General features: G+C 37.4%; 1 protein-coding gene across 1 annotated transcript in view; it reads left to right on the forward strand.

Annotated features, from left to right (window-relative positions):
* LOC121683381 (protein furry homolog) overlaps window positions 1–19,291 on the forward strand; it is a 227,594-nt gene that overhangs the window by 120,003 nt on the left and 88,300 nt on the right. The window contains exons 27-36 of the mRNA XM_042063004.1: window positions 2,243–2,353; window positions 2,520–2,674; window positions 3,436–3,535; window positions 3,612–3,783; window positions 5,347–5,600; window positions 7,504–7,650; window positions 8,209–8,377; window positions 9,095–9,185; window positions 9,314–9,396; window positions 10,279–10,429. Of these exons, the coding sequence (XP_041918938.1) occupies window positions 2,243–2,353; window positions 2,520–2,674; window positions 3,436–3,535; window positions 3,612–3,783; window positions 5,347–5,600; window positions 7,504–7,650; window positions 8,209–8,377; window positions 9,095–9,185; window positions 9,314–9,396; window positions 10,279–10,429 (1,433 nt within the window). The remainder of the gene's footprint in view (window positions 1–2,242; window positions 2,354–2,519; window positions 2,675–3,435; window positions 3,536–3,611; window positions 3,784–5,346; window positions 5,601–7,503; window positions 7,651–8,208; window positions 8,378–9,094; window positions 9,186–9,313; window positions 9,397–10,278; window positions 10,430–19,291) is intronic.

Genomic DNA, 19,291 nt, shown 5'->3' on the forward strand with positions numbered 1-19,291 from the left:
CAAGACCTTTGCAACCTTATTGTTGCAAAACATATCAATGAAACTGGTTACAGATGCATTTCAAAACTTCAGAATCTTCAGTAAGCAGCATGGGAGCCATTATCTGCAAGTGGAAGAAACATCACTGCATCATCAACCGGCCACGCAATATTTCTGACCAGGGAGTCAGAAGGATAGTCAATTCCAAGAGCCAAGGACCACTCGGAGAAAGCTCCAGAAAGACTTGAAGGCAGCCAATTCAATTAAATTCAATTAAACAGTTCTGGAAGTAACTAAATATCAGGATTCACAAGAGGGACCCCTGGAATCTGTTTAGAACAATGGACCAAAATCACACCTGATACTGTGACTAATACCTTTTGTCATACAGGAAATGTCTTGAAGCTGTCTAAAGGCTTTTCCACAAAGTATTGAAGAAATTTCAGTAGGCACGTTCAATACTTTTTTCCTGTGTCATTCCACTTTAATACACATAACTCTTATGTTTTGGATTTTTTATATGTGTGTTAATATAATGTGTGGTGAACATTTCGAATAGACTCACTGGAAGTTTAAGTTAATTACTGAAAATATATATGACTATATGTCCACCATATATTTATTTTACCTGAATATTTTAACTTCAAAATTAAATGTCAAAATGAATGTCAGACGAAATTTAAAGTTTGACTGACTGGATTCTGTATACAAAACAGTGAAAACTGTCTAAGGTCACTCTCACTCTCCCTTGCCAAAGAGCTAAATGGTTTAGTCCGCCTTCACGATTCATAAGGTAGTCTATCTTTTGTTTATTTAGTTGAGCATCGCTAGTAGTGGACCGCTAATTGTTGTGCTGCTGGTGCAATGTCTTTCTCCAAGAAAGCCAAGTCAGGTTATTAAAAAGAGAGACATCAAAACGAGGGGAAACAACTGCTAATAAACTTCTTTCCAAAGAAAGGTGAGCACAAACGTCAAAACACGAAATCCCATGGTGTTTGCTTGAATATCTCCGCTATCATTAGTGCTAAAACGAACTGAGACAACCCATTGAAATAGCGGAAAATACACATTCATAGGTTAGGCTACACATGTAATCTGATGCATTTTGTGATCCAGCTCCATTTCCCATCACTTTCAGAAAGACTGCATGGCGTCAGCTTGATTCATGTCCTGTTGTAGGCTACATGCTGATCATTATCACTAGGCTAGTGGTTTAGGGCGGGATTACTTTTCTCTCCCTTTCTGTTTTCGTTAGTCTTAACTTTTTTTGTTTACTCAAGTAACGGATGGGATTTTTGATGTAGCGAAGTACAATACTTCGCTCAAAATGTAATCAAGTAAAATTTAAAATACCGATTTTATAAACTACTTAAAAAATACAAAATACACAGAAAAACTACTCAATACAGTAACGTGAGTAAATGTATTTCGTTACTTTCCACCTCTGCAACACACCATATGATTGGCTCAATGTATTCATATGTCGACGTTTTGCCAAGGAAGTTGTGGGATAGGCTATCTAAACAATCCTACAACAGCAATGTAGCCTACAAGTGTGCATGACCTTTTATAAGTCCAGTTGCAATTGATGAACTGCCCTGTTTTTAGAGATTTTAAAGTCGTTTTATAACGATGCAACAGATTTTGTGGCTGGTGCTACAAATCTATTCACCTTTGTGCAAACATTTTCACATACAACCCTGGTATTGCACATATCTCATGTCACATCTCTATTCTGTCTGATACGCCATGCTAATGCTGTACCCTAAAATAACTAGACCTCATCACCTCACACATGAGACATAAAAAGGTTATTGCAAAAAAATTAATTAAATGTTAATGAGAAACTTTTGATATTTGGGAATGGAAAAATAATCGCTAATGGACAAGTTAATCATTAGATTAATCGAAAAAATAATTGTTAGATTAGTCGACTAATTGGAAAAATAATCGTTAGATTAATCATTTATAAAATAATCGTTTGGGACAGCTCTAATATGAAGTGGACTAAATAAATACATGTTGGGATAAACACCGACAGTAGCTATATAGGGGCCCACTACAGGCCGTCCCCTAAAGTGAACCATCCAGGTGGTTACATTCCTAACCATTTCATCCCGAACATTTTCATGTTGTCGGCCATGTACATATGGTTTGAAACAACAGATGGAATTAGAATGTATGTCCTCTATTTACAGTCTTAAAGAAAAGTGAGGAGCATAAGAACAGTATAAGAATGAAATATGTGCATTTTTCTTCTCAGGCCATGTCAGCGGTGCTGTGCTGTGGTCCTGTCTTTGACAATGTGGTCCTGTCTCCAGATGGCTACCTCTATAAGTGGCTGGATAACATCTTAGTTTGCCAGGATCCGCAGGTATGCTGCCAGAGATTCATCAAAGTTCACTTTTGCATCTTTAGAAAAGACCCAAATTGTCTATAAGGGCTGGTAGAGTTAAACATATTTATATATTTGTAATAGATGCTGTGAATTATTATTCATATTCATAATCTTATTCCTCCTATTATTACACATGCTGAAGGTTCACCAACTAGGGTGTGAGGTGATCATCTTGCTGCTGGAGCTCAACCCAGAAAATATATACCTGTTTAACTGGGCTGTGGATCGCTGCTACACAGGCTCCTACCAGCTAGCCTCAGGTTGCTTCAGAGCCATCACAAATGTCTGTGGCAGCAGGTATCTTATTTGTACCCACTCAGTCACCCAAAGTCATCAGGGTTTGATGAAAATTAAATAATGTTCAGAAGAGTTTTGTTATTTTAACTGATATTTCCAGTAAATACATTATAATAATTAATGCATGCAGAGAAAAAGGCACTCTTTTTATTATTTTATTGAAATAAAATTGACAGTTAAATTTCATAAAGAAAGTCACTGATAAAAGACTCCTTGCTTCTTATGTTCAGTTCAGATTTTTTTTTTATTCACCCTCATTAGATTAAGAATATATATTTTCAGCATCTAGTGGTTACTGCCCACAGATTGGTGGATAAAACCCCAACCTGGGGGAAAGTGTTCGATCCGATTAAATGTGACATAATGGAGGTGCACCTGTGTGAGTGCAGAAAACACCTTAACAAGATAAAATATTTTAGCAGATCAATAAACGGCACAAGAAAAGTTGGAAATTGTTTGAATTGAAATTGAGGGGGAATGATGGCATACATTGGACAGTTAGGTAAACGTAATTCATTGAAACTATTGTGTTTTGAAACTGAACCCCATCTGAATTTAAAACAAATGTTTAATGTGTTACTGCTAGCGATTTCCCCCATTGACTCAATGGTGTGCTGTTAGCATGCCTTCCCCCTCAAGGGGGTGGTAACCTTTATTTTTAATGGATCTATGTATGTCACTTACAAGTTTTGTACTTGATCTCAACCTGCAAACCTATACTCAGGCCCTGATCTCTGGGTTTTGTTTTTATTTCAATGCAGGAACTACCCTTGTGACTTAGTGACATTACTGAATTTGGTCCTTTTCAAAGCCTCTGACACCAATAGAGAAATGTATGAGATTTCAATGCAACTAATGCAGGTGAGAAATAGCAAATCTGATCATCCACCAAAATAAGGTATTAGTGACACTGAAGATCACTTGTCCTGTTCAACAGAGCGTGGAAGGAAAACTTCTGTCCTACTCAAAGAAGTCAGCCGAGCAGAAGCCCAGCAGTATCCTGTATGAAACCCATCGGCCCTTACCCCCCCTCTACAGCATCTCTCTTTCCCAGCTGTCTGGCCAGCTGGCAAGGATGTACCCGGAGCTTACATTGCCGATATTTTCAGGTAACCTGAGCAACTGTCATTATCTCAGTAACACACTTAGTAGAAGAATGATTCTAAGGGCCCAGCACTGACAGGCTAGCCTGGGAATATCCAAATGAACTTTCAGCAAATGTGGGATTTGCTCTGCAGGTCCGTCTGGCAGAGAGGCCATCAGAATCAGAATCAGCTTTATTGGCCAGGTTTGCGTAAATAAACTAGGAATTTGATTCGGGTTAATCTTTCAAAGTACAACACTCACTTAACATATAAATAATAAAAACAGTAAGTAAGGTCAGTAGGAAATATAGAAAATACTGTAATAGAAATATATATAAAAAACAGTAACATTATAATATTAGTAAGGATAACAGGCACAGGCAAGATACAATAAACAATATAACAAATATACAATAACAATTGAAGAGAGGGAAGGGATAGTGCAAAATCAGTATAGTCTTTTTATATATAGATTTTTTTTTCAGTATAGATTTTTTTTTCAGATCTTGTGCATCCTCACGTTGGAGTCCCCCGAGTTCATGTACAAAGTTTGGTTTCGATACGTGACAGCATTCCTGAAATATTAACTACTTCCTGTTTGGTGGCTATGTCGCCAATTTCGTTTGGCTGTGACAGGCAAACGCTTCCGAAAATCAAAAATCCTTCTAGTAACTTTTGTGAGGCTTGGTCCAAGGATCATGTATGTCCAGTTTCGATAAGTTCAGACTAAATTTGTGACCTGTGATAATTCAGTTTCGCTTTCTGTTCAATTCAATATGACAGAAGAATGACATGGAGCTGACATAATCTCCGTGAGCAACTTACACCGGTACTAACTGGACGCTTTAAAGTTGGAACGGTGTCTCTGTCTCAAAGGGCCTAGGCGCAGGAGCTGGCCAAAAATTAGGGAGACGGGAATAATAAGAAAACTTAAGAGGAACAATTAGTGTGCTGCTTTCAGCAAGCACACTTAATCACTAATCCGGCATGGACGTGTATTTCTTTGGAACTGAGGAAAACAACTGCTTTTAAAACCCTTGTTTACAAGATTGCTACACTTCTGAAACGATTTGGTAAGAGTTTAAGGCACCAATTTATGTTTAAGTTCACAGCTAGGTATGCCCCTGCTGAAAGTCGTAAGTCAATGAACCTTCTCCAAACCCACTCTCAATTGTGAAGGGTCTGGTGTCAACGAGGCTACCCCCAGAGAAGAGTTAGATGTTATCATCAAGTAGGCTAAATAATGTAGTCAAAATTATAACTTTGTGCGTGTTATTAACAAAATGTGTTATAAAGCAAATAAATCCATGGTTGATTGTTGGCAAAATGATCATGTTAGGTTTTATATTTTACCCCTATATGGTTTAGTCTTGCATATATAGATATCATATATACTTCATATATACTGTCTCATGCAGCATTTAGGGGGGCCCAAAATGATTTTCTTTCATAGAGCCCAAAATTTCTAGCAACACCGCTGGTCATAGACGCCTGTCTTTGCCAAATATCGCCTCACTGGGATGTTTTCTGTCCCTCACATAATTTAATTGAGATCCTCTGTGGTGAGTAAAAGCCTCTCTCCCACAGAGATATGTCAGAGGTTTCCCACCACCCAATCTAGTGGGCGACAGATGATGCTCACCTACCTCCTTCCCTGGCTGCGCAACATTGAGTTGGTGGACAGCAGCCTGTGTCCCCCCCTCTTTAGTCCCAGTTCACCAGAGGTGGAGGTCAGGAGCCGGCCCAGCCCCACACTCACCGACCACCTGCAGGGCTCTGGCTGGGGCTCACTACAGGCTACCAATCTGGTGCTCAACAACCTAATGTTCATGACAGCCAAGGTAATGAACCAGGAAACGTGCACATCTTATGCTTATGCTTAATTTCAACATCTCAGATCAATCATATTTCTTGCTATGTACTATTTTGATTGTATGGGTGATTCTACAACTATGGTACTTTTCTTGTCCCTGGAAGAAATAAGAAAAACTACAAAATAATCTCTTCTTTTTGTTTTTTGTTACTTCACACTAAAGGGAACTTATACAAAATTGCCATGGCTCAATTTTTGTTTTTATTATTATCATTTTATTATGTAATAATATGAGGCTTTTTATTCATGGTTTTTACTTGTATTGCCTTTGTCCATTAAGGAATGTCTATTTGAAAGAAAACATTATTTATTGCCATATTTATTCAAATTTTCTGGCATTTGTGCCACACAGTACAAAACAGAATCCTGGGATCATTAGTAGCCTAGCCACTCCACATGTGATTATATGGCTAGACAAAGAGTGACTTCCATAAGGGGTAATAAAAAGAAGAACGATCAAGGTACACATGGGTGAAAATTGGTCATTGGTTATTTCATTTTGTGTATTTTTTCTATGTAATGCAAACTCTTAACGACTGGCATTAAAAGGCTAACATATGAGATTTTAGAAGAAAGAACGCAAAATGTAATTTACACCACAGTCATTTCCAACACTGTGTTATGGTGATGGAAAAGACAGTTTGTGATGGAAATGGCATTACCCACACTAAATAACAATTTAGCTGCCTGGATACGCTGGCGACTACGCCACTCCGTCCGGCATCTTTTGTCATTTGGAGCGCCTTGGGTTGCACTCTGTGTGTAGAAAAATGTGCTATATAAATAAAAGTTACTTACTTACTTTCTTACTTATCACAAAAAAACACACTATAAATCAAACATTTTAAGCTCAGTTAAACTAACTAGTGTTAGCTGTTGTAGCTAGCTCAGCCGGGCAGCTAGAAAGCTATACTATGGGGGCAGATTGTAGACTGTGTTTGTGCCTCTTAACAGGCTCAAAAATGTAATTGCAAGTGCTTTGCAACATGAGCAGGATCCTTACAAGACACCACTATGAGCTATGTAGCATTTTTTATTTATTTATTTTCTTCTGGATTTTTTCTTCAGTAATTTTGTGTCAGCGATTTCAGGGCCACTGAAAGACCAGGGTGCACAAAACTTGTTGGGCATGTAGTCCCACAAGGATGACACGAACCATTGTTTTCATTTTGATCTGTCGCAATCTGTTTTGAAGTGTGGGATCATATGACACCCTCTGAATGCATGTGGAATTCCATTCATGGGGGACCATACAATAAATTAATATATGTGTACATTTTGTGACACTATGCATGCACACACACACACACACATACTCATGAACACTCGCAAACACACACATAAAGATACATGCACATGCGGGGAGAATGTTCAAAACTGAGCAGCGGTCATATTGTGTACCTCTTCGCGGTACATCTAGTTATTTTTTTTATTTTTTTCATTTTGCTGAAAATTTCCACATAAACAACTACCATAGTTGGAGAATTGCCCTTATTACTGTGCTTCATGAGAAGGTTTATCTGAACAATAAGCTACAATGTTCTCGCTGTTCAAAATTCTTTTCATAAAGGTTTCATAAAGTAAATACATAGGAATGTAGTTCATCAGCAACAATGTTGGACACAGATGCAGCAACTGATTTTTGTTTTGCGCAGTAACACTAATTGAATGTGGTTGCAGGTATACATTTTGTGTTTTACAACAGTTTCAAGCATGGATCAGTTAATCAAAGACTGGAACTATCTGTTTTAGAATGCACAGTATGAAATAACAATTGTTATTGTTACAGTGTATGTGTTAAGGGCCAGTAGAAATAAAAAAAAATGCCCTCCTAGAATGCACCTTTAACCTGTCCTCACCCTCTCTGCCAGTATGGGGACGATTTGCCCGGCCCAGAGATGAAGAATGTGTGGAGTGCCCTTATCTGCCATGACAAATGGACCAACAATCTGAAAACCACTCTGCAGTTCCTCATCAGCCTATGTGGCGTCAGCAGCAACACCGCACTCTTACATTATGTGAGTCTCCTATGTAGCCAGAAACTAGTTTGATCTAATCAGTCCAATTTCTGCTCGGTGCAACCCATAAAGGTAGTCATCGATACTTCATGACACTTCACTGTTCTATCATTCTAGATAGATGTAGAGGAGATGTGGACATGACTCAATAACATACAGTTGGTTATTTGTGCACAGTAACATTGTGAAAGTGGTATAGATGCATGTTAAAGTACTGTTAACACTAAAGTACCATGTAAGTGAGCGTAATGATAAAGTGTTGGCGTCGAGTCTTCCTGAGCCTTCTGGTCTGGTAGTGAAAGACTCCTGAAAGACCTGCCGGATGTGAGAACGGTAAAAAATCAGTGGTTAGGGTGGGAGGCGATGTTTGATGTTTCTTTTGATAAATGGTCTTGGTAACCGGGTGCCAGTGTTCCGTCGAACCAGCTGCCACCTCTGTATCTGCGGCCACCATTCTCCCACTGGACGTACATATTTTGACCCATAGTTACATGAACACAAATGAAGGATCAATTTAGTCCTTTATTTTTATGTATTGTCATTGTTTTTGAAAAACAGATTAAGAAGGTGGTGATCTACCTGTGTCGGAACAACACCACTCAGACGATGAAGGACCTGCTGTTTGAGCTTCAGCAGACAGACCCTGTCAATCCTGTGGTAATCCATTGTGACAACCCTCCCTTCTACCAGTTTGCTGCAACCAGCAAGATCCCCATTGCCACCTCAGGTGAGCACTCCCACATAAACATGGTGGTTTCACTGCCTGCATATGTCAGGCATTGTTGAAATAAGGATTCAGTAGTATGTACAGTGATGGCCAAAAGTATTGGCACCCATGCTAAAGTTGACTGAAAAGAAGAATATAAAATCATCTTTTGGAAATTGATCTTAATGCCTGAAGTGAAAAAACAGCCTATTAGCTGGTTTGATTTGCATTGAGCTCAATGAGCATCAAACCAGCTAATAGGCTAACTGAAATAACACCCATGCCAATCTCTAGGTATGGTGACGGGTATGTGATGATGTGGGGCTATTTTAATTCCAAAGGCCAAGGTAACTTTATCAGGATGCACAGTATTCTGGATCCATGAAATAACTGGCCTTTAAAAATAAAAATCTGCCTGTCTCTATGGGAATTTAACATACTGTAGGGGTGGGAATACTTATGACCCCTGTATTTTAAGGAAGAACATTTATTTATTTATGATACATTATTCATTCACTTAGAAAATTGGTGTCCTTAAAGGTTAGATATTTCCTCATTTTTCACTTAAGGCATTAAGATCAATTTCCAAAAGATGATATTCCTCTTTTCAGTCAACTTTAGCATGGGTGCCAATACTTTTGGCCATCACTGTAGGACATGAATGGTGGTGTATATGAGATGCTTGTTTTACCTTATTGATTCAGTGCTACTGTATTGTGATGTTTGACCATGGTTTAGGCACCACATCTAGTAGTAACACAGTGCTGGCAGGACAGGAGAGCTTCCCCGATACAGATGAGGCAAAAGCAGGCAACGAGCATGAGGACAGGTGGGCTCTTCTCTCAACACTGGATTCTGCATTCACCACAGTATCACATAGCCAAGTGTTTATTACTGTCAAAACACATGCCCTAAAGTGTGTGATATGTGTTTTTTTCTGTTTGTATGCGTCTTTAGAGTCACCAAAACTATGCGAGTCCACAATCGTCTGGAATTTCGCAACAGTAACAGTTCAGGTGGCTCCTATGATGAGGAGAAGAGTGAGTATGTCACGCTTAGTCTCTGGCTTCTAGCGTTCTCAGAACCAATACAAGGATTGGCAGCTATCGATAGTGTGCCAGAGGAATTTTCTCACAGATGAAAAGAGACATCTCCTCATCTCTGATCTTCTCTTTTGATCTCTTCTCCTAACTTCTTAAGTCCTCCATGATGACCTCTCTTTGCCTCTTTCTTTCTGGTCTACTAAAGCCACAGATGATTTGTCTTTTACGCATATAAGTTGAGTGAGGAACAACAAACATCTAAGCAGCTACCTCTGTTATGATTGTTTATTATTGCTTTTTTCCCTCATTTTCATTGTTTATTTCATTGGGCTATTGATTGAACTGACATTGTTGTTTATTATTGCTATTCTCCTTACTATAGTCTGACCAACATTTTAATCTGTTCCCTGTTAAATTTAAATATTATATTGTTTTGTATTTGTATGTCGCTTTGGACAAAAGCGTCCGCCAAATCCCATAACCATAACCATAACCTCTGACTGAGAGCAGAACGAACGACATAGAAACAGTCTAGCAAACGTTCTGTGCCTGGCTCTAGTTGTTGCAGTCCAAAGCCTGAGCAGTGATGTCTTTCAGTGTGTTTTCCTGTCCCCCTCCAAGAAGATATGTGTGTGCACTCATCTTCTGTATATGGATCAGAATATGTGTGTTTATTAGTATCCATACATGTATGTGTGTCCACATCCATAGATTCTCTATAGATTGTCCATATAGATTGTCCATAGATATCCATATCCGTAGATTTAGAAGTAGGTTTACTCTGTTGGGATGCTCAGGGTCCAACTGGCGAGGATGTGTCACACATTCATGTTGCCTATTTAATAACAGGTGGTATGACCTAGCTTTTCTCACTCACAGATGAACCTTTGCTGCCCTTCACTGACTGGCTACTGAGTGTCCTGGAGACCAATCATCCACTGCCTTTGCCCATGCCTGTAAATGGAGGGTGCTGGTCACCGCTTGTGGACTATCTGCCTGAAACCATCACCCCCAAAGGACCACTGCACAGGTGGATCAGAACACATCCCAGCACTCCTCCATACTCCCTTTAACCATGTACATGTTCAAATAATCTGCTCTCACTATACCACAAGTAATTAAGTACCGGTATTATTATTAGTAGTAGTAGTAGAAGTAGTAGTAGTAGTACCAGTCGTCGTAGTAGTACTATTATTATTATAGGGTGAAGGGCAGAGTACTAATAGGCCGGCTCAACAAACTGATAAGTTGGTCGTGAAGTTGGACACTTAGTCTCCTTAGGCAGATTTATTACAGTGCATGAAAATGCACTGTTCTGTTATCCGAAGTCTTCTTATTACAGTGCATGAAAATGCACTGTACTGTTCTTCCTAGGCAACTTATTACTGTACTGTTCTTCCTAGGCAACAACAACTTCTTATTACAGTGCATGAAAATGCACTGTACTGTTCTTCCAAGGCAACAACAACAACTTCTTATTATTATTCCGCTTACCACTTTTTCTCTTGAACAGTTTAACTTAGAAACGTCATTCAAACTTTGTAACGTAGGCATTCAAACGGACCAAGCTGCTATGTCTTTTCAACTTTGAAACTTTTATACTTTTTAAACTATTAAAGAAAATCGTTTTAAAAATCCCCATAGACTTAACATTGCTGATTGTGACATCATAATACGGCCATTAAGCAATTAGAATCCTATGGCAGGTGTTCAGGCCACCTGGATCAACTGCCAGTCTCAGGCTTTAAGCATACAAACTGGCCCTATTAAGACTACACATCCTGTTCAACTGCTTCCTCTGCCAAAAACTGTTTCAAAATAAAAGTCCTCACTACAATATTTCACTGTTAAACAATGTAACCCTTTAAACTACTGAACTTTTTAACTGTTCAGCCATTGTAACTGTTAATTGTCATCAACTATGACTCCTACCCACTGTAGCTAGTTAGCACGGTTAACATAGTTAGCATGTTAGCATTGCTAACATTGTTAGCATTTCTAGCAAAACTGCTAAAAATGATTGGCTAAGTTAGCTAAGTAACATGGTTAGCATAGTTAGCATTCTAGTTAGCATTTTTAGCAAAACTGCTAAAAATGATTAGCTAAGTTAGCTAAGTAACGTGGTTAGCATAGTTAGTATGTTAACATTGTTAGCATGCTAGTTAGCATAGTTAGCATAACTGCTAAAAATAATTAGCTAGGTTAGCTAAGTGCTAAGAAAACATTAGCTAAGTGCTATGCTCTATAAATTGTTAGCATAACTGCTAGCAAACATTAGAGCCATTCCAACTTTTAGTTATCATCAAATATCTACCTATACACAGCCATTAAACTATTTGAATATCAACATTCATTAAACTTTCAGGCTTTCAACAACTTTTAAACGGTCTACTTTTAAACTAACTATCTATTAAACCAACAACTTTTAAACTATCTACATTCCCCTTTTAAACAGTCTACTTTTAAACTATTATTAAACTATCTATCTATTAAACTAGCTGTCTATCAACAACTTTTAAACTATCTACATTCAACTTTTAAACGGTCCACTTTTAAACTATCAACTTTTATTAAGCTATGCAACCACCATGTCTATCCTAGCATCACCATAGTAACCATCTCTGTATTATCTATTTTAACTATACATGATATTTTACATCACAACTTTTGCATTTTCATGCACTGGTAATTCCTTGGAATTGCATTTCTAGTTATTATTATTCCACTTACCACTTTTTCCATACACAATTTCTCTTGAACAGTTTTACTTAGAAACTTCATTCAAACTTTGTAATGTAGGTCTTCAAACGGACCAAGCTGCTATGTCTTTTCAACTTTGATACTTTTTAAACTATTAAACAAAAACGTTTTTAAAATCCCCATAGACTTAACATTGCTGATTGTGACATCATAATACGGCCATTAAGCAATTAGAATCCTATGCCAGGTGTTCAGGCCACCTGCAGCCTCAGGCTTTAAGCATACAATCTAGGTCAATTAAGACTACACATCCTATTCAACTGTTTCCTCTGCCCAAAACGGTTTCAAAATAAAAGTCCTCACTACAATAATCCACTGTTAAACATTTTAACCCATTAAACTACTGAACTTTTTACATTCAACTTTTAAAACGGTCTACTTTAAAACTATCATTAAACTATCTATCTATTTAAACTAGCTGTCTATCAACAACTTTTTAAACTATCTACATTCAACTTTTAAACTTTTAAACTATATACATTCAACTTTTAAACAGTCTACTTTTAAAAACAATCATTAAACTATCTATCTATTAAACTAGCTGTCTATCAACAACTTTTAACTTGTCATCAACTATGTCAACACTTGTCATCAACTATGACTAGAATACAATCAAATGCACCTGTGCTCTCTTACTGACTGCAGCAACTTCAATGGAACCTTTTCTCTGTCTCTCTCCATTGAACTGGATAGCTCACTTTTCTCTTTCCCACTTTCTTTCCCTTCTTTTTCTTCATTTCATCCATTAAACTATCTGTGTATCAACATCCATTAAACTATCTACATATACATATCCATTCATTCACTATTAAATAATTTAACTACTTAAACTGTCCAACTATTTAACTGCTCAGCCATTTCAACTATCAGTTGTCATCAACTATAACTCCCGCCAACTGTTTCCTCTGCCCACAGCTGTTTCAAAATAAAAGTCCTCACTACAATAATTCACTATTAAATAATTTAACTTTTTAAACTACTCAACTATTTAACTGTTCAGCCATTTCAACTGTCAGTTGTCATCCACTATCACTCCCGCCAACTGTTTCCTCTGCCCACAACTGTTTCCAAATAAAAGTTTGTTTTGCATTTTATGTTAATATATGTTTTGCATTTTCATGCACTAGTAATTTCCTCGAAATTACATTTTCTAGTTTATATTGTTCTTTAATGTTACATTAGGTATGAAGGTATGCAACTTTGGTCTGTCAAAAAATGCTGATTTTACAAGCCCATAATATATGCGCCCCCTTGTGGTTTTCTAGCATTCACAAGAATAATGAGTAACGCTTTAGAATAACATGTGCTTATTAGGTATTAACAGTGCATAATAAGCAGTTAACAATTCATTACTAACAGTTAGTTAACTGTTGTTATCCTTTAATAACATTAACTAACTGTTAACATGCAGCTTGTAAGCGTTAATAAGCAGCCTTTTAAGTTACTTACAAGCATATTTGTTAACAGTTGTAAGTGTTAACAAGCAGCTTGCAACTAATACGCTTATAAGACCTTTCTTACCTATTTGTAGTAAATTTTGCAGCCCCCCAATCTAAAGCGAGGACCATGTATAGCTCCACAAGCCCGACCTTCTATCTCTATATATCTACTGTATCTATCTATCTAGCTTGGTTTAGCTGTGAGAAATGCACCTTTAAAATTATTACAGTTAGCAAGAATCAAACCCCAGTCTCCTGCATTGAAGAGTGACTTGTTACTCACTGAGCTACTTTCCTATCTGGGTTTTTGAAGAAAATGTTCATATTGATTCTATATTCTGATAATGTTCTATATCATACCAGCTATGCTTTTTACAAATGTCTCTGATGGAAAAGTGGTGTTTAGCATAAGATTACTCTTTGAACCCAAAATTTGCTGTACATTGTTTGCTGAACAGCACTAGTAGGTTAATAGGCAAATTCTACCTTGCTCCCCCTCCAGCTTTTTATGTTGTATTTACATATTCATATATACATACATATATACATACATTACATATATATTACATATTTACATATTTAAAATAGTAAAAGTAGCAATTTAACTGGTTTTAAAATGCATTAACTTAAAATCATATGTGACAGAATTTCATTGCATCTACATTGACATATAGACACATGGCAGATGAATGAAAATTAGTTGGAACCTCATCTGAAATGTACGCGTCCTCAAAAAGAGTCTTCAGACTTGAGACATAAATTGTGTGAGGTCCGCACGTTCCAACAAGGTTATCTAATAAAAAGGAAAAGGATATCTTTAAGGACATAATTTGAAATACACTAATGATGACACTTTTTATTACGCAACCTTTCACACTTACCAGACATCCTTAAAGGTTTCCCACTGTTTTCTGAAACATAGATTCGAATGATTAAAATAAGGTGTGGACAAAGTAAGGATGGATGTCACTCTATGTGGGCCCAGGCTAAACATAATGCTGGTGGTCCTGGATCAACACTTAATGACAGCATAGAATAACTGTGGCTGTGATTGTCCAGGACTAACAATAAACTAGAAATGTAATGCCAGAGGAATTACAATAGTGGATGGAAAGCTGCTGGCTTAATGTTGGTGGGGAGATTCCTGGAAAAAACACATTGAATCACTTAATCTTTGAGTTCATACAAACCCTCGTACCAAAAAACCTTGTGTGTCATGGCGTTCTTGAGATATAACAATCAAGGTGTTTTTGACCTTGACATTTGACCTTTGACCTCCAACATCAATTCACTTAATCTTTGAGTCCATACAAACACTCATACCAATTTTCAGGAATGTATGTCAAGGCATTCATGAGATATCACGCTCAGAGTATTCATGGACTTGACCTTTGACCTTTGACCTCCAACATGAACTCACTTCATCTTTGAGTCCATACAAACACTTGTACCAAATTTGAAGCAAATTATAGATATAGATAAATAAGATGGATGTGACATGGTAGTGATCCTGGACTGAAAATATTCAACAGTCCAGAATGAATGTCAGTCTGTGATGGTCCTGGGCTAACATTTTGCGATACCACAGAATGAATTGGACATTGTAATGGCCCTGGACTAACACTAAACGATAGTCCAGGATAAATGTAATTATGTGATGCTCCTGGACTAATGCTTTATTTTTCATTGCTTATCAGTTGTATCCCCAATATTTTTAATTCAAATTCACTTTCATCACCTCCACTGCTATCAATGAAGGTGTGATATTTCTGTCTGTCAGAAATAAATTGCCCCGCAACACCACCACTTTCATGTGAGGCGGGAGACTTGCAGCTAATTGTAGCATCGCATATGTAAGTTTCGTAATGACCAACGGTGAACCTGCGCACGAAACAACTTTAAAGGACAAGTTCGGTATTTTACACTTAAAGCCCTGTTTTCAGATAGTTTATGATTAAATAGAACGTTTAAGATTGAAATTTGGACACATGCTGCTGTCCTGAGAATTTTCGGTTTCTGTGGTAGCGCCCCCCCTCCGCATAGGTGCACTGGAACAATCCTTCCTAAAACGCATTAAACTTTCGTTTACAAAGACGTGAAACTCACCGAGTGGTCAGGGGTGTTCACTGATATGCTCACACAAAAATCGCTGCAAAAGATTCTTTCCAACTCCAAAAATTATGTTTTAGTGAGTGTCCAAAGGGGTGAAAGCCACTTTAAATCGGGTCACATTATTGACTGTTGTGTGTCCGAGAGTCAGTTTGTGGGTTTTGTAAGGGCCAGCATGAGGGACAAGACCTACAAAGTTATGGTGAGTTAAGCAGGGAGGTTGGTAACGTTAATGCTGCTAGCAGTGCTAGTTAACATTAGCTAGGCTACTTGTAGCCTTCATACTGTATGATTCATATCAATCATTAACCTAGGAATACTTTGTGCATTTAATGAACATTTTGTGTAATAATTCACGGCAAATTAATAAACTTAATATGGTGGTCCAAGAGCAGACCAGGTGGTCCAAGAGCAGACCATGCACCAGTCAATGCATCAGCCCGACTGAGCAGTGATGACAGCATAGGATGAGTCAGGTAACGTTACGAAGCACTGCCGTTAACGTTAACCGCTTTCACACACACACGATATAAAATACACGATGATAAATATAAAATTCAATATCAAAACACTATTATTTACACGATTACTCCTGAAATAACTGCTATTAACTGCACATTCACTATATAAAAATCACTGTTTGGAGGAAAGGGTTCGCGTGCTGTCGCGGTTGGAAATGGCAAAATAAATCGCGCCGATTTTGCCTATATTATTCAGTGAGGCGCGGTGGTTTATGGGATGAGTAGTTCCTTCGCTCGGGAATGAAAATATGTACACAGTCTTGTACCTTTGACTTTTTTTGGATTTTCTCTTCGTTTTTTCACTCGAAATGATATGTTGTATGCTTATAAGTTATGCCGTAGCTGGTTAGACATGCTGTAAAACTCTTTAGATATGGATTTTTCCAAACGTCAATGGGACAAATGAATGGGAATCTTGCATCCGGCACCTAACCGCATTTTGGCTGTGGGCGGGACTGTGCAGCTCTATTGAACGTGTAACCTGCTATTCTTATTGCCATGATTTACAGTAGGCTACGTGTGGTAATGAAAGAAGCCATGCCACATGTTATGCGTCAATGAGATTAGACTAGATTACATAGGCTACTCTACATTATGGTTTGTCTGTTCATTGTATGATACAACAACATGAAAAGCTACAGGGCCGATATTCATGAACTTTGGTTGTAAAGTGGAGTTTGGGTGAAGACATTACATTTTAAAGCTAATCTAAATCATTGAATGGATTTGTGAATTCTGTTTCATGTTCACGAAAGCTGGTAACATTTTGGCCTTATGGCCTCAGCCAAGGGTCCCTTGAGCTGAAAAAGGTTGAAGGCCCTGTACTTTATGGTAAATCAAAACCAGCTACCACACATTAATGTTCTATGTTGTACTATTTAAATAATTTAAAAATAATTCAATCACTTTCATTCGACTAGGTTACTCATGCATGCTCTATTAATTGTATTGACTCTGACACTAAATGTTTGCAAAATCCAGATGTAAATGGAACATTTTTCCAAGATTCAGAACTGTTTGTCTCAAGGAGAAGTATGAACCTTTAATTATAGTGGATGGAATCCACTATCTTGAAATCTCCTGGCTTCTTCTTATTATTATTATTACAGTGCATGAAAATGCACTGTATTGTTATTGCAAACGTCTTCTTATTATAGTGCATGAAAATGCACTATACTGTTCTTCCAAGGCTTCTTCTTCTTATTCTTCTTCTTCTAACGCGTTTAATGCAGCTTCAAACGTTTAACGTAGAAACTTCATTCAAACATTGTCACGTAGGTCTTACTTAGGACAAGAGTGCTATGTATTTTTCAGCTTTGTAACTTTTATACTTTTTAAACTATTAATTAAAAACTATCAAAATGTCCCCATTGACTTAACATTGCCCTTTATGACATCACAGCAATTAGAATCCTATGGCAGGTGTTCAGGCCACCTGTGCCAACTGCCAGTCTCAGGCTTTAACCCTCTATACCCCGTAGCGGCCGTAGACGGCCGTTCTATAATCTCCTGTAACGGCTGCGGCCGGCCGCAATTCTTAAAGAGACATCTGCTACAGTATAACCTTCATACATGAAATAATACAGCGTTAGTGGATACATAAACACCAGACTTTTATTTTGACACACTTAAATGGCTAGGTCGCTATTGACATTTCTCCGGTATTTTTGAGTTTAGCCTGTTGACTGACCGGCTGAGGACTTACGGTGCCTCTGGAGTTATGGCTTCTAACAAGCGTCCGCGTCTTTTCTCAATTAGATGAGATGGTATTGATGTGCATCCACCATGTTTTGATATAAGTGACGATCATATTAGATATGTAAGAATATGTAAGAAAATGACAAAATAAAAACATGAAAGTGTAATATATTTAACGTTAGCATCCTCCCGTTTGTCATGACTGACTTAGCTGCCTCACTGGCATAAAAAAAGCATTGTTGTAGAATTCCACTGGGGTATAGAGGGTTAAGCATACAAACTGGCCCTATTAAGACTACACATCCTTTTCAACTGCTTCCTCTGCCAAAAACTGTTTCAAAATAAAAGTCCTCACTACAATATTTCACTGTTAAACAATTTAACCCTTTAAACTACTGAACTTTTTAACTGTTCAGCCTTTGTAACTGTTACTTGTCATCAACTATGACTATGACCACTGTAGCTAGTTAGCATGGTTAGCATAGTTAGCATGTTAACATTGCTAACATTGTTAGCAAAACTGCTAAAAATGATTAGCTGAGTTAGCTAAGTAACATGGTTAGCATAGTTAGCATGTTAGCGTGCTAGTTAGCATTTTTAGCAAAACTGCTAAAAATGATTAGTTAAGTTAGCTAAGTAACATAGTTAGCATGGTAGCATGCTAACATGTTAGTTAGCATTTTTAGCAAAACAGCTAAAAATGATTAGCTAGGTTAGCTAACATAGTTAGCATGCCTACTAAAAATGATTAGTTAAGTTAGCTAAGTCACATGATAAACATACTTAACATGTTAGCATGCTAGTTAGCAAAAACTGTTTCAAAATAAAAGTCCTCACTACAATATTTCACTGTTAAACAATTTAACCCTTTAAACTACTGAACTTTTTAACTGTTCAGCCATTGTAACTGTTACTTGTCATCAACTATGACTCCTATCCACTGTAGCTAGTTAGCATGGTTAGCATAGTTAGCATGTTAGCATTGCTAAAATTATTAGCATTTTTAGCAAAACTGCTAAAAATGATTAGCTAAGTTAGCTAAGTAACATGGTTAGCATAGTTAGCATGCTAACATGCTAGTTAGCATAACTGGTAAAAATGATTAGCTAAGTTAGCTAAGTAACATAGTTAGCATGTTAGCATGCTAGTTAGCATTTTTAGCAAAACTGCTAAAAATGATTAGCTAAGTTAGCTAAGTAACATGGTTAACATAGTTAACATGCTAGTTAGCATAGTTAGCATACCTACTAAAAATGATTAGCTAGGTTAGCTAAGTCACATGGTTAACATAGTTAGCATGTTAGTTAGCATAGTTAGCATAACTGCTAAAAATGATTAGCTAAGTTAGCTAAGTCACATGGTTAA

This window comes from Alosa sapidissima, chromosome 15, assembly GCF_018492685.1.
Source record: "Alosa sapidissima isolate fAloSap1 chromosome 15, fAloSap1.pri, whole genome shotgun sequence".
NCBI lineage: Eukaryota > Metazoa > Chordata > Actinopteri > Clupeiformes > Clupeidae > Alosa > Alosa sapidissima.